General features: G+C 41.9%; 1 protein-coding gene across 1 annotated transcript in view; it reads right to left on the reverse strand.

Moving 5' to 3' along the window:
* dnah10 (dynein axonemal heavy chain 10) overlaps positions 1-16,387 on the reverse strand; it is a 337,572-nt gene that overhangs the window by 66,359 nt on the left and 254,826 nt on the right. Inside the window, exons 56-59 of the mRNA XM_062544195.1 lie at positions 7,977-8,138; positions 7,596-7,770; positions 5,497-5,678; positions 5,139-5,275 (exon numbers count right to left, since the gene is read on the reverse strand). Coding sequence (XP_062400179.1) covers positions 5,139-5,275; positions 5,497-5,678; positions 7,596-7,770; positions 7,977-8,138 — 656 coding nt within the window. The remainder of the gene's footprint in view (positions 1-5,138; positions 5,276-5,496; positions 5,679-7,595; positions 7,771-7,976; positions 8,139-16,387) is intronic.

The following is a 16,387-nucleotide window of genomic DNA, read 5'->3' on the forward strand; positions in this document are numbered from 1 at the left end:
TGCTCAGGGAAGCACATAAGATCCTAGATGACCCAACCCACATTCTAAATCAGGAACTAGAGTTGCTACCCTCAGGTAGACGTTGCCGAACTGCAGGTTAAAGAGGTATAAAAACTCATTCATCCCAGCTGCCATTAAGATGCTAAACAGTAACAAATGACTGTGTTGCCTATTGTACTATGTACTATTTATACACTTTTACCCCCACTTGTGTTGTGCACTTTCTGTGCTGTGTTGTTTTGTGTATATTCTATGTTTTATGTAGTATGTTGTAAGTGTGTGATGCAGTGACTGCAGCCCAAGACAAATTTCCCTCTTGGGGGACATTAAAAGTATATCTTATCTTATCTTATAGAATGAGGAAGTTATTCGTACCCAGGGCCATACAACTCTACAATGCTTCACTAAAGGGAAAATGAGAATTGGACTTCTCTGCCTAGGCTATCTGCACCTTCACCCTCTTATACACGTATGGCATTTCTCTGCAATACTGTGTACTGTTGACACTGTTTACTGGCTTTACTGGCTACATTAGCCCACATGCACAACCCCTCTCTCCATCCCCTTGACTGGACTGTGGTCTAACTTCACACTTAACCAATGGCTGATACCTTTATCCTATCAAACTTAAACTTATCCTTGCACTGCTGCTAGAACCCTTATATCACTATAGGCGCATTTCCATTACCCTGGCTCTGGTACTTTTTTGGGGGAAGGTACTTTTGACCGGGCCGCGACTGGCCTGGGGCCTCATTTATAAAGGCTGCTACGCACAAAAAAGTTGCGTGAACGGGGCTGAAATGTGCGTATGCATCTTTCACCGTCAACGTCGGGATTTATAAAGAATATCTATGCGGGAAAAGATGTGCATTTCTACGCATCCTTTCGACCATCTGTAAAGCTTACGCAAAGTTTTTCACGCATGAAAATAAGCGACATCTAATGGTGAAATCACAAAATAAAGCTCAGAATGCATAAAAAAGGTTAAAACTTCAAAATTTCATTATGTTACTACCTTCATGATCACTATCATTCATATCACAGGCTATGAGGTTTGTAGCCAAGGCTACAAAGCTATTATTAGCTATCCTAGCTAACGTTTATCCTTGCACTGGGACTGAACTCGTTAAACATGCCGTCCCATTCAGAGTTTATGGTTGCTATAACAACCCTTGCTGAGCTAGTAGATTGACAAGATGACAATCGTAGTTGAAATACTCCCAAAACACTCAAGAAAACAAAGCAAAATATATTTGTATCAAGAAATCGGATGTTGTTTCATTATAAAAAATATGCAAACAGTGGTGGAAGGGCATTATGAAGGTTAAATCTCACTATAATCTCTGAGCTATGCTATAGATACGTCCCATCAGAACCCATTGATTCAATTTGTCATCTTGGCGTCCGGCTGGTTTAAACTTTCAGGATCGCACCCTGTGTTGCCAACTATTTCAAATGGAAAGTAGCTAAAGCCAGCTCCAAAAGTCCCCTAATGTCGCTAGATGACGTCACACGCTAATTTGCATATCAATTGCGTCATTACGTCGTGCCCACCCCACCCCCTCAAAAAAAATAAAACGTTGAGGGCCCTTTAATAACTCTTTATGCCTGTTTGCTTTTCTCATAGGCTACTAATACAGTAGACATTAGAGCAAACTTTAGAGCCCATTTCAAATATATTTCATTCAATATGGCCTACTTGTATGATACACTTTACACTTCTGTATAGGCTACTTTACTATCTTGTCACATCAGAATGAAATTAGGCTACGTGGCTGAAAAGCAGTAATTTCCTACCTATTCCCTGCATCTGCTTTTCACTGATTGAAGCCTGATAACTTTATCACATTATGTGAATCTCAGAAGGCTATGGTTCCCGCTTCACTTATGGATATAATGTTTAATTGTGGCTCTATCACACGGTCAGCCTATCACTGAAAACAGAAGTTGCGTGATCACTGTTTTATTTACTTTCATTTTGCGTCATATAGGCTATCACGCCAGTGAAGGCGTCAATAATTAAATAAAATGGCAGGGGTTGGCCAGGATTATCTGACAGATCTGTAGCCTAATGCTTGCTTGTAGTTCTTGGAAGCTATACTTTTGTCCGAGCTCAACTACTGCCTGCCGTTTTCGAGCGTCCAGAATCCAGACGCTGTCTTTTGCTGCCACTGAGCAGAGCAGCCACATACTCGTTTAAAGCACGCGGCTGCCTGTAGAACGTCAGTCGTACCGAACGTGGTGGTGCACACAGCTGGGTATGGAGCGGGAGGGAGAGGCGGCCGGGGTCGGGAGAAGGAGGGAGGATGAGAGCTCAGAGCTGCGTGAAGTGCAGTGACGACTCAGACAAGGAGGGGGAAAAGTCGCCAGACACACGAAAAAACCACCAAATTTGTTGTCAGTCGCTAGAAAAGATTTTCAGTCGCCAGAGGCGACCAAAAGTCCCTAAATCTAGCGACAAAGTCGCTAAGTTGGCAACACTGAGCACACCTAAAACTTTTAGGTGCGCACGTGAAAGATTTAGGTGCGCACCTGAAAAATAAAAGTTTCCTCATGTCCCTTTAGGGGCTCCGTAGAAATCCCTCGGCGTCTCTCCTCGCCAGGATCACTATTCCACCTGACATCTCAGGCCCCGTACACACGTAGCCGGGTATCTGCTTAAACGAAGGTATTTGTCTACGTTTGGACCTATCATCCACATGACAACGCATATAAACGAATGTTTAAAAAAACTCAGGGCAAAGTGAAGATCTGCGAATTTTCTGTTTATAAATTGGCGTGTAGCTAGAGATATACCCGGAGATCAGCGGTTTCAAACGTCAGAATATGCGCCAAAACAACAACAAATCTGCTATGATGTCAAACGTGCGACCTTTGCTCACGGCAGAAGCATGGATCTGAGTCATAGATCTGAGTGCCTTGAAAACGCAGATGTTCGGTTATGTGTGGAAGGTTTTTTTTTTCTTCAAAAACGAGGTAATGTGGATAAAATTATTTGATAAACGGAGGGGGGGGGGGGGATATTCGATTTTAAAAATACCCGGCTATGTGTGTACATAGGCTCAGACGCATCTGCGCTCGCAACAGCCTTTGTCAACAATTAGCTTCCACTAATGTTTATCAAACCATAGGGGCTACATTCACGCATCCGTTGCTGATCAGACACATTTTACATGCGGCTCTGGAAACACCTCAAGATGCGTCTGCGCGTGATTTTTAAACTCAGTTGTAAATTAAATTAATCTTGACCCCCCCCAAATATTTTCTCATCGGATCTGTCCGAATCATTTAAGTGACCTATTTTTCATTCAAAACGGCGAATTTCGCCGAAAGGTGAGGAGTTTGCATGCCTGTGAACAAGTGAGATTATATAGATAATGCCTTTTCTGATCACAATAATTGTTTTATCTCAACTGGTTGTGATCTTCACACATCTGTTATTGATATTTAGCTTATTCACAATAATTAGCCCTTTTCTGACTGAACGCCGGCTGATCCCCGGCTAGGTGTAACGGGCCATTCGCAGCCTAGGTCAGTGAGAACAGGAGGCGCGATATTCCAAAGCCGCCTCGGTGTAGGCGTAAACATACAAGAACTGGGTGTGAAGTTGAACGTTGAAGTTGAAGTGACATATAACATAGGCGTCGAAGTCTCGTGACACTACTGTCATTCTCAAAACAACAGTGCAGCTCTCTGTCAAGTTCGCTGCTCCTCCGCTTTATATTTCTAGATCTTCTGGCTAAGTTTACTCTACTTATCCAAACTAACGACATCACCACTGTCACTGGTATATAGATATAAAGCAAACATTGATTTTCACTCGGTGCTATTCACTGACCGTAAAAAAGTTGTCATATTATAGTATGCAGTATGCACATAGACTGTTCTATACAGGTATGCACTGTCGTTTGTAGCTAGCTTCACTTGGGGGGTCATCCCTATGTTCCCCGGGTCCTATGTTCCCCGGTTTTCCCCAAAAGGGTCCTATGTTCCCCGGTTGCAATACATACCGGGGAACATAGGACCCTTTTTGTGAAATGCGGGGAACATAGGACCCTTTCTAAAATGAAGGGGGAAAAAAGGGTCCTATGTTCCCCGGTCCCATACAACGTGGGACCGGGGAACAATCTTTGCACAATCTTTGCAGTCAACGTTACATTGTTTCAATGCCTCGTTTTAATGGCTAGCAGGTTATGCTACGACAATGCTGAAGAGAAAGTCATCATTCTCAATAACCTATTAGTCCGTGAGCCAGAGGGGTTGGTCGTTACCAAAAAGGTGGCAAACCATACCTTTTCTGAAAGCCTGGAATCTCAGCTTTTCAATGATGTATAATGGCCATCTGACAAGAGTAGCTGTTTAGAGTTATCACGCATAATGTAATCTAAGGTTGAGAAAATAATATGGATGAGTTTTGTTTTCAATTTTTTTTTTCATGCATAGGCTATCTGGAAAATAGGTGAGGAATGTTTAGGAGTCCGACAGTGCGGGCCCTAATCTCTGACTGAAAGTGCACAGAATTTGTGCATTTACACAGCAATATTTAAGAAATGTTTCTTAAACCTTAGGGTGGGTATGATATAGCCTACATGCTGTAACGAAATACGTTGTCAACATTATTTGAGCAAGCTAGTCAAGGTCTAGCTAATTTATCCTGGCTGTAGATAAAGCAGGATATGTTTTTCCCAATATATTACCAAATTAATAAATAAATGCTGAAGTGACGGAGACGGAGATGTTTGGCGATTTAATTGCCATTGACATTTGAAAGAACAGTGTGCTAGATAGACCACAAGGACCAGTGTTAATATGTGAACAGTATGATAATGATCTGACAGCTGTGCTCAGCATAGACAGTCAGCTGTTTGCTGATTTTAAATCTTCCAGCAGTGTGTGCACAACTCAAGTCATCCACAGCTCCGCCCATGTCTCAGCAAAGCCGCCGGTTCGCGTCCTCACTGCAGTCTAGCCGGCGATATGTGTACCCCCAGAATTGCCAGCGTAAAATACCTCGTCAATTAGCCAGCTATCAGTGAGAACAATCGGGACTAGCCGCCTAAAAGCCTGTTAATCGCCGGCTAGCTGTGCAGTCAGAAAAGGGCTATTGATGGGTAGATAATTGATTGGCAGTTCCTCACCTTCTCTCGCTTTGGTTTGATCTCTCTGGCAACATCACAGTAGCCCATGACAGCCTCCACAAACTTCAGCATCCCTGAACCAGCTTTACTGATGGCCTGCATTTCCTCAGAGCTGGTGTTTAGATGTTTCAAGAAGCCTGGTGGAAAATTCAAACAAACAACTAAAAAAACGTGGTAGATTTCCTTCAACAGCAGAAGCTCTTCTGTCATACATGTGTGTATAAAAGCCACATTTATTTATAAAACAAGAGAATGCACAGTGGTGTTCATAACACGCCATATTATTATACAGGCTCTATATGTGTTTACATAAGAATCACCACCTCAAGGAAACTCAACTATTCTGAGTGTATCTCACCTCGAACAGTCTTGACTTGGCTAGCACTAATAGAGTCACAATCCATTTCCATCAAAGAACGCAAGAAGTTGGCCTCGGACATCATACCCTTAGCTGTTTTCCAATTGATCTCCTTGTGGCCACGCATAACAAGGATGCACTCACATACCACCTGCACCTGTTTAGGTGGTTTGGCAAAGGATCTGTACAGAGTGTGAATACAAATCAAGATGCCATGTTGACCATGTTAAAGAGCAACAAAGCAATAGCTACTGTTCCACAGGACAGATCCTGCAGAAAACATTCTTTCCATTGAAGGGTAGTGGTCAAATAAAGGCATAAATGATCTATTACCTGCATGAGAACATTTTAAATAACTATGGAGAGACAGTGAATGAATTTTGTAGCTCTTGTTAGACCTTAGCATATAGTGCGTGATTTCCCCCCCCGGCACAGTTCTGTCATGACGCTGTGAACTACCCCCCTCTCTCCGTCTGTGTTCCATTGAATAAAATTCTCTGATAAATACAGCACCCTCCAGAATTGTTGGCGCCCTTGGTAAAGTTGACTAAAAACAGGTATAAAAAATAATCTTTTGGTGATTTATTGTACTCCCACAATGAGACCAACGAGGAAAAATCCTGGAAGGGAAAATCTCATAAAGAAATAAATATTTTTAACAAAAACACATTGCTCACAATTATTGGCAAAATGCTATGTACAAAATCTAACCGAAGCATTTTCCTATCTAATTGCAACTTAATTAAGTAAATCAGAGTGTCTGTGAATTTTCAGAAGTTTCAAGACAAGAGAATACACTCCATTTCAATAAAAGCAAAGTCTGCTTACATTTGTAAGTAAGGGAATGTCTATGGTAACTAGATATTTTGTTGAAAATGCCAGCAGTGGCTCAGGAGGTAGGAGTCGTCCAGTAAGTGGAAGGTTGCTGGTTCGAGCCCAACTCCTCCTGACCTTGTCGAAGTGTCCTTGACCAAGACCTTTTTAATTCCCAAAGGCCTTGTGAACCTAATTAAGGTGCATGGTATCATGAACACCAAGAAAAACCTGAACATTTTCAAAGGAAATCAAACAATCTCTGCCAAGGCCCTAAAAGTTGGTCAAGGTTGGATCAATAATCAGGTAAATTAACCAAAACAAATGTCCAGATCAAAACAAATATGGTCTACTGAACACAAAACCAAGCTTCAGACACTGCCATTACAGTCCCCTGATCTAAACTCCATGGAACAGTGGGGTGAGTCAAAGAAGAGAATGCACAAGTATGGACCTAGTAATCTGGACTATCTGGGAAGGTTTTGTAAAGACGAATGCTCTTAAATCCCTTACATCCCTTACTTTGTATTCTCCAGCTTTATGGGGTGTAAGAGAAGAATATTACAAGCTATTGTATTGACAAAGGGAGGCTTAAGAAGGTATTATAAGTAGGGGTGCCAATAATTGTGAGCAACATGTAAGGGATAATGTACTGTATAGAACGCCGGTCATTATCGGAAAATAATTCCCGACAGGATGAACTGAACCCCGACGCGCAGCGGAGGGGTTTTGCTTCGTCCTGAAGGGAATTATTTTCCGATAATGACCGGCGTTCTATACATTATCGCGCTTATTATACGGCTACTTGCCAAAACGAGAAAAGAAACTCATCTCAATGTGACTTTAGCAATGACTTGGCTATTCCGCAACAACTAGCGGAGTGAACCCGTTGCCATTGGCAGCGGTCATTATACCTTCGGAGCGGTCATCTATCAAGAAATAATGACCGGTAGAACGTTGGGAAATCCCATTCAAGTCAATGGAGTGTTCTACTTGCATTGTGAAGAGCCGTATAATAAGTTTTGTTAATAAATATGTATTTTTTTCGTTTTCTCAAAATAATTAGCTTCCTTTCAATGTTGGATTTTTCCTTATTTTGTTTAATTGAAAAATTACAATAAATCACCAACAGATCATTTTTTTATACCGGTTTTTAGTCAACTTTACCAAGGATGCCAATAATTCTGGAGGGTATCAGCGAACATTAAAAGAGTCAATGATTATTCCAAAAAGCCAAACAGAATATTCTCATCATAGAATATTGACTCTGGGGATGTGACTCCTACCTGATCTCAGTAACATCAGATTTATCAAGGTCCTGCAAGGCAATGCGAGCAGCCTCCAAGGCTGGCAAGGCTTCAGCCAGAGAGCTCTCTGCATCTTTCTTCTCCACTGCAATCACCTTGTTCTGCTCCTCAATCTCTTTAGCTTTGTCCTCGGCCAGTTTTTTCTTCTCCTCAGCTGCATTGAACAAAGCCTTTTGTTATTTAAATCTGTAAACTCAACCAGTCAACTAACCACAATTGCCAGTCAACAAGTCAACCAACCATAGGTCAGTTCAATAGAGTTATTTGGCTTGCGTGGTTCAATTACAGTATGCCTATATGCTCAGAATAAAACAATTATGAGAAAACTGGTGGCAATACCCATACTCCCACCATACTTACCGACAGTAGTGTTAGTGGAGATCTCCTGTAGTAATATCTCACAGGCAGTGGATTTTTCAGCCAAGACCACTTTCTGCTCTGCGAGTTTTGTATTGAGTTCAGCTAGTTGTCCACTAGCTTCCTCAAGTTTATCCAAACCTCCCTCAAGACGTTTACACTGAGCTATAATACAAACACATGGGAAAAGTGATTCATTCTGCTGTGAGAAGTGAACCACATTTACTCAAATCTACAGATGGTACGGGTTGAGAATGCACTTTTCTTTGCCGCACATCGGGAATGCCGCATCTCCATTACGTTAACGTTCTAAAGCATGCCGTTTCCAACCATATTCCACGTTAAGCCTTTTTGTAGGCGGCAATAGGCCAAAATGATTAATGTCAGATATCGTCCATAATCATTGGAGTTTGGGTCCGAGTTTTTGATAGTTTGATGTGTTTATGAGAAGTCATATGAGAGAAATTTGGTGATCAATGATCGTTGTTTAGGTGCATTAAACCACGTTAAGCTTTTTCCTTTCAATAGGCGTCAATGAGACAGAAACGCCTAATGTAAGATAATGTCCATAATTATTGGAGTTCGGGTTTGATATTTTGAGAGTTTTATGTGCTTATGAGAGGTAATATGAGAGAGACATTTGGTGATTATTGGTCGTTGTTTTCCAACCTTATTCCCGTTAAAGGAACACTTCACCGTTTTTTCATATGAAACTATATTATTCCCTTAATTAGGACGAGTTGATATATACCTCTCACGTTTCAATGCGTGGACTCACTGGCTCTGGCGCACGGCGCAACTTTGATAGCACTTAGCTAGCCCAATGCATTCATTAGGATCCAAACAGAGATGAAGTTAGAAGCGACCAAACACCTCCATGTTTTCCCAATTAAAATACAGTAACACGAGTAGTCACACGACCAAGTATGATGAGACAAAATAAAACGTGGTGCATTTATAAGCAGGTAAAAGGGATAACTATATTGTGTGGCGGAATAACATTGGGAGCACTTAGACTCTGCGCAGTAATATCCTCACTCCAAAGTGAAATTGAAAGTGCAAGAGTGAGGATATTACTGCGGCACACAATATAGTTATCCCTCTTACCCGCTTCGAAATGCACCACGTTTTATTTTAGTAATATAGGCTATTTTAAAATGGAGGCATGCGTTCATTTTAACCAGGGACGCTGGGTACATTGTACCCAGCACTTTTTGTTATCACAGATTTTGTCCCCACCACTTTTGACAACTGAAAATAAAATGTCTTTAACAGAAATCTCTTTAATACATGCCTATACACTTGACACTTTACTTATAACCGTACATGCACGGAGAAGATTGCGCATTTTGTAACACATTGTAACAATGGATGGTCATCTATACGCGATAGGACAGTGAGCGGTGATTCATTTTCACCATTGACTATAGGCTACCTCCGCAAAATAAAGTTGTAGCAACTTATAGATCTAGGTATGCATGTTCATGTTGATTCAGAGATAGGCATACCTATATGCTAGCTTACTGTATGTCAAGCTACGACTGCATTTTATCATGACAGTGGTGAATTAATGACGATAACAATATGTTGCTGGACCATGCCGAATGCGATTCCCCTGAAAGAAACCTTTCGACAATCATTAAGAAACGTAGGCTACATCATTCATACTCCGATCCTACTTCCCGTGCATCTTGCATTTTAGGCCTACTTGCTTCTTTAATTTTGAGAGAGCCTGACATTGACAGAGCATAAGACAATATTCGTCAGTTTAACATGTCAGACTTTTTGATTGGCGTTTCAAGTGCATGCCGCGAATATCAAATAAAATCGTCTGACTGAATCCCTTATCCCATTTTTGGCAACTGTTAAAATATTCAAAGCCATGCACTAAAATATCGAAGATAATGGTAAGGCATGGTAGGCTACTGTTCTTCGATAAACGACCAATAGGCCTTTTTAGTTTCACTGCTCCCGTCCGCTGCTCAGCGCAATTTGGAATAGCCCACGGAACTACGATTAAAAGATTGCTTTGTAGGCTACTGTATTTCATAGAGGGCCTAGGTATTAGACAACCTTGAAAAAAAATTCTGCCCCCCGAGAAAGTAGGCCTATAGCCTACATTTTCACCAATCCATGTGGCTTACTCCGCAAACCAAAGCATACTAATCAGCGGTATAATTTTTGTGCTAAAATTAATATATACTTGGGACACAGACCGGTAGCCTACGCGATTTCAGCTTCACTCTGGCTTTGAAAATGTTTATTAGGCCTTCTACGTCCCCCTGACGTAGGGAAATTTCCCTCCTACGTAATTCATTCATCCCTTAGTTATGGCCAGAGCAGTTGCGTGGTCCGGCCAACATGTAGGCTATCACTGTCAGTTTACTTCAACTAGAACAGACCCAGCTCCAAGCTTGTTAAAGCCGTGGGAAACTTTAAAACATAAACCAGTCTAACGATTTAATCTTGACGTTCAAACGAATGAAATCTCAAAATGATAACGAGATTAGGGGGGAAGACCTTCCAAAATAGGAAATAAACCTGCTTAATCATCGGGATGGTGCCATGTGCAAATGTTCATACTCGCATCTTTTAGTAGGCTAGACCTACTGTATTTTTGTTTGATTTGTGAGGCAGAGCCAGGGTTTCCACATACATTTTACCGTGGCAGCCCGCCACACCTTGATTTCTGCTGCCCCACCTTCAGAATTTTCATATGTAATCGACACTAAAGATGCTGAACCTTTTGATCAATCGTCTCTGTCTACATTTCTCCGCTGTCTTTGCGTCCGGACGGAGCGCAGTTTCACTTGCATACTTGACTGTCTACTCCCCAGGCCTCTCAGGTCTGGCTGTGGGTTCTGATTGGATTATGCTCCACCTCGTCAGCTGATTAGCACGTATCTCAACTAGAATTTAATCCAGGGAGAAGGGATTCCTGGGAAATATGATCAAGACTATTTCCCGATTCTCGAGAAAAGTTATGACGAAAGGAGTTCGCTTCCATTGTTGCTAACTTATACCCACTCAACGAGCAGATGCAACCGTTGTTTGAAGCTCTTGGTAGGCTACAGGCTACCTCTGTGGAGTCGGAGAGAGCATTTTCTATCTACGAACATCCAAAACCGCCCTCAGCGCAGTCTATCGATACTCTGCTTCTTGAAAGCACCACAAGAAAATGAAGGGCAGGGTGAAAAATTACGGAACTAAAAGAAATATGTAGCCTAAGTTGTCACGAGTTCAATGCAATGCTGATATCATATTGCAGTGTTTGTAGCCATTTGCTTTGTATTCAGTTCCCTATCGCAGAGACTGCGATCTAAGACATGGGATGTGACATAGGCACGGATCCAATCGAAGTTAGATCTGGTCCCTGCTAAGGGAACCGAGGTTACAGCTGTAACCCAGACGTTTTACGTAGGCCAATTGCCCTGTCTTTTTGCAGTGCACAGTTGATTTCGGTGGATCATTTTCTTTAATAGTTGGACGTGTGTGTTTAAAAGAGAAATACACCTGCCCTGCCCTATAAAGTAACAGCCTATTTGGTTAACTGCGAGTGATTTTTTTTCCCGTTTGCAGCCGCTTACAAAACTGAATAGCCATGCCATGGGTTTGTTTAGAATGGTTTAGGAATCATTCAATACTTTAGCAGATGTCGTTAGTTTGTATAATAGAGTGCTGTAAAATATTGTTTTTCATAAGGGCTGCCTAGATTTTCAGAAGACAAGTCACAGATAACCCATCTGGCATTTCAGAATTAGCTCTGCTGCAGATGTTTTTTGTTTTTGAATTTCCCCTTGGGGATCAATAAAGTATCTATCTATCTATCTATCTATCTATCTATCTAGATGTCACGCACGTAGCTCACTTGATGGCAAACTTTGTTGATGAACATAAATGGTGTTCTTGTGTCCTAATACAAAAATAAATACATTGCCTTGACTTTAACATTCTTTCCCTAACCAAACATTACTTTCCTAAGAAAAAATCTAACAAAATAACACTTAGATATAAAGGTAATGCATTATTATTAATATTATTATTATTATTATTGGGGGCCAAGCAGCGAAGCTGCGAGGACCCCATTGTGTTTGTTAGTTTTCTTATTATAAACTATTATTGGGGGCCAAGCAGCGAAGCTGCGAAGGCACCCATTGTGTTTCTATGTTTTCTTACTATTATTATTATTATAAACTATTATACCTCTGCCATTGGAGTCAATGGCAGCCCATAGAACCGACTGGTGAAAAGTTGTGAAATTTGGCACACTGATTGGGGACAGTCCAATAATTAATTTCACCAAGTTTCATGTTGGCACCTCATATGCTCTAGCGCCACCAACAGGTCAAAGTTGGACATGCGTTCACGCACTTAACTTTTGAACCCTTGGGCCAATTTTCAAAAACCAGGTATCTTTGGAATCCTTGGACCAGCCCGAGTTCAACGCACCCTATCACGTCATTTTCCGCCATGATGGATTTCCCGCCATTTTGGATTTTGTCAAAAACACTCAAAATGTATCAGGGGTCACAAATTTTGTCCGATCGACACCAAACTTGACACAGAGCATCCTCAGACCATGTTCTATTCAGCTCGTGCTTTTTGTCTTCGGAACTTTCACCTTTGGCCCATCACAGCCAATCGAAATTCGAGGCGAAGCCGCCAAACAGGAAGTGGGCTCATATTTCAGCAACCCTTGCACGCATCAAAACCAACCTTGGTACATGGACTTAGGACCCCATCAGAAGGAGGCTCAAGAAATTTGGTGACCTTTGACCTTTAGCAGGCGCTGCAATTAGCAAAAAGGTCTTTTGGCCTGTAGCTGTTGATGTGTTAGTAATTAGAACTTGCTACTGGTGCCTGGTTATACTGTTGGAGGTCCTCAGGCTGACCCAGCTCAATTTGTGACATCATCATATTTGATTCGGCCGCCATATTGGATTTAATCAAAATCCCTTAAACATTTCCACAGGTCGCAAAATGCGTCCGATCTTCACGAAACTTCACACAGATGATCTTCAGCCCAAGTCTAATATAGGCCTTGCTTTTCGGAACGATATCTTAAACCGTTCTCCCGCAACAGCCAATCAAAAATAGCGACGAAGCCGCCAAACAGGAAGTGGGCTTGCATCTCGGCCAATCTTGGGTTGTTTGACATCAAAATTCTTGTGACTGCTTAAAACTATATACCTGACTTAACGAGATTGAGTTACCATGGCAACTCTGGCCTTTTGACCGACCTGCTTGGCCCCCACATTGCTGCTTGCAGCTATATTTATTATTATTCCTCTGTGCATTGAAACCAATGGCAGCCCATAGAACCGACTACGGGAAAGTTGTGAAATTTGGCACACTGATTAGGGACAGTCCCATGATTCATGGCACCAAATTTCATGTCGGCTGCTCGAACTCTCTAGCGCCACCAACAGGTCAAAGTTGGACTTGCGTTCACGCACGTAACTTTTGAACCCTTGGGCCAATTTTCAAAAACCAGATATCTTTGTAATCCATGGACCAGCCCGAGCTCAACGCACCCTCTGACGTCATTTTCCGCCATGATGGATTTTCCGCCATTTTGGATTTTATCAAAAACACTTAAAATGTATTGCAGGTCACAATTTTTCTCTGATTTTCACCAAATTTGACACAGAGCATCTTCAGACCAAGACAAATACACCTCGTGCTTTTCGTCTTCGGAACTGTTACCGTTGGCTCATAACAGCCAATCGAATCTCGCGGCGAAGCAGCCAAACAGGAAGTGGGCTCATATTTCAGCAACCCCTGCACGCATCAAAACTAAACTTGGTACATTGACTCTAGACCCCATCAGGAGGGGGCTCAAGAAATTTGGTGACCTTTGACCTTTAGAGGGCGCAGTAATTAGCAAAAAGACATTTTGGCCTGTAGCTGTTGATGTGTTTTGAATTTAAACTTGCTACTGGTGTCTGGTTATACTGTTGGAGGTCCTTAGGCTGACCCAGCTCAATTCGTGACATCAACCTATTTGATTCGGCCGCCATATTGGATTTAATCAAAATCCCTTAAACATTTCCACAGGTCGCAAAATGTGTCCGATCTTCACGAAACTTCACACAGATGATCTTCAGCCCGAGTCTAATATAGGCCTTGCTTTTCGGAACGAAATCTTAAACCGTTCGCCCGCAACAGCCAACCGAAATCGGGGGCGAAGCCGCCGAACAGGAAGTGGGCTCGCATCTCGGGCAATCTTGGGTTGTTTGACATGAAAATTCTTGTGACTGCTTAAAACTATATACCTGACTAAACAGCATTGAGTTACCATGGCAACTCTGGCCTTTTGACCTGCCTGCTTGGCCCCCACAGCGTCGGGTTGCCGTGGTTACTCCGGCCTACTGCTTGGCCCCTTCATTGCTGCTTGCAGCTATATTTGGGGGCCAAGCAGCGAAGCTGCGAGGACCCCATTGTGTTACTTAGTTTTCTTATTAGGGGCCAAGCAGCGAAGCTGCGAAGGCACCTATTGTTATTGTTAGTTTTCTTATTATTGGGGGCCAAGCAGCGAAGCTGCGAGGCAACCCATAGTGATTGTACGTATTCTTATTATTATTATTATTATTGGGGGCCAAGCAGCGAAGCTGCGAGGCAACCCATAGTGATTGTACGTATTCTTATTATTATTATTATTATTATTATTATTATTACACATTGCCCATTTCCCAGCCAACCATACACTCCAGAGTTCTGAAATTTGGCACACTGATTCAACTTCAAATTTGCCCGAATCTATTAAATTTTCAGACAACAAACCCCAAAACTCCAGCGCCACCAACAGGTCAGGCTGAATTTTTCAAAAAGTTACCCAGGTCTCAAATTTTGTCCATTTCTTACCAAACTTGTCACACATGACCTTCAGACAAGGCCACTCAAGACTTATCACTTTGTTAATAAATATTCAAAAGCATTTGCCTGTCACAGCCAATCGAAGTTTAAAACGCACCAAAAAACAGCATGTGAACCTATATCTCTATGTAACCAAAGAACCATACAGTAAAAAGTTGGGAAATTTGGTACACTTATTCTCCCTGAGCCAATGACCACTTACCCCAATTTTCAGACCCCAGAGCCCAAAACTCCAGCGCCACCAACAGGTCAAAATTCATCAATTTTTCAACAACATTAATGCAAATAACTCTAAAATGCTTACACCTATCAAGCTGAAACTTGCTCAGTGTATTAAGGCAAAAGGTATGGCCGAACCCACCAATTAACAAGACTTTTCCATTAACGCTGTAGCGCCACCAACAGACCAAGATCAGAACTTTCAAAAAGTTTCACAGGTCACACATTTCATCCGATTCTCACCAAAATTTGCACACACTATCTTCAGACCATGCCTTCTTACTGCATTGCTTTTTGGAAGAATTGACAAAATTATTTGCCCTTAACAGCCAATCAAAATTGGCGGCGGAGCCGCCACACAGACATTAAACTTAAATCTCTATGGAAGCCATAGAACCATACAGTTAAACGTTTTGAAATTCAACACACATATTCTTCTATGGCCAATGACCACTTTCCCCAATTTACAGACTCTTAACCTCAAACCTCTAGCGCCACCAACAGGTCAAAATTCATCAACTTCTCAACAACATTAATGCATATAACTCTAAAATGCTTAGACCTATCAAGCTGAAACTTGCTCAGTGTATTAACGCAAAAGTTATAGCCCCACCCACCAATTAACAAGACTTTTCAACAAACGCTGTAGCGCCACCAATAGACCAAGGTCAAAACTTTCAAAAAGTTTCACAGGTCACACATTTCATCCGATTCTCACCAAAATTTGCACACACCATCTTCAGACCATGACTTATAATTGTATAGCTTTATGGAACAATTGACGGAAGTTCTCGCCAGTAACAGCCAATCCAAATTGGCGGCGAAGCCGCCACACAGGAAGTGAACCTATATCTCTGCAAGGCTTTCACATATCAAGACCAAACTTAGAACATGGGCTCAGAACCCAATTAAGAGAAGCCTCAACAACTTTGGTGCCCTTTGACAACTGTGGGGGCGCTATAGTAACAGGAAGTAGGCTCATATCTCCGCAATGCTTTCACGTATCCAAACCAAACTTGGTATATGGACTTGGGACCCCACCCTGAGGACGCACAATACATTTGGTGTACTCTGACCACTAGGGGCGCTATAATTAGCAAAACTTTCTCGTATCAACACCAAACTTGGTACATGGACTTGTGAATACATCCTGAGGACCTACACTAAATTTGGTGACGTTTGACCACTAGGGGCGCTATAATAAACAACACTTTCACCTATCAAAACCAAACTTGGTAAGTGGACTAAGAAACACATCCTAAGGACACACACACACCAAAAAAAAATTAGAAAATAATTTTGGCTATTTTCTTCACATC

Source organism: Sardina pilchardus, chromosome 8 (genome assembly GCF_963854185.1).
Source record: "Sardina pilchardus chromosome 8, fSarPil1.1, whole genome shotgun sequence".
Classification (NCBI taxonomy): domain Eukaryota; kingdom Metazoa; phylum Chordata; class Actinopteri; order Clupeiformes; family Clupeidae; genus Sardina; species Sardina pilchardus.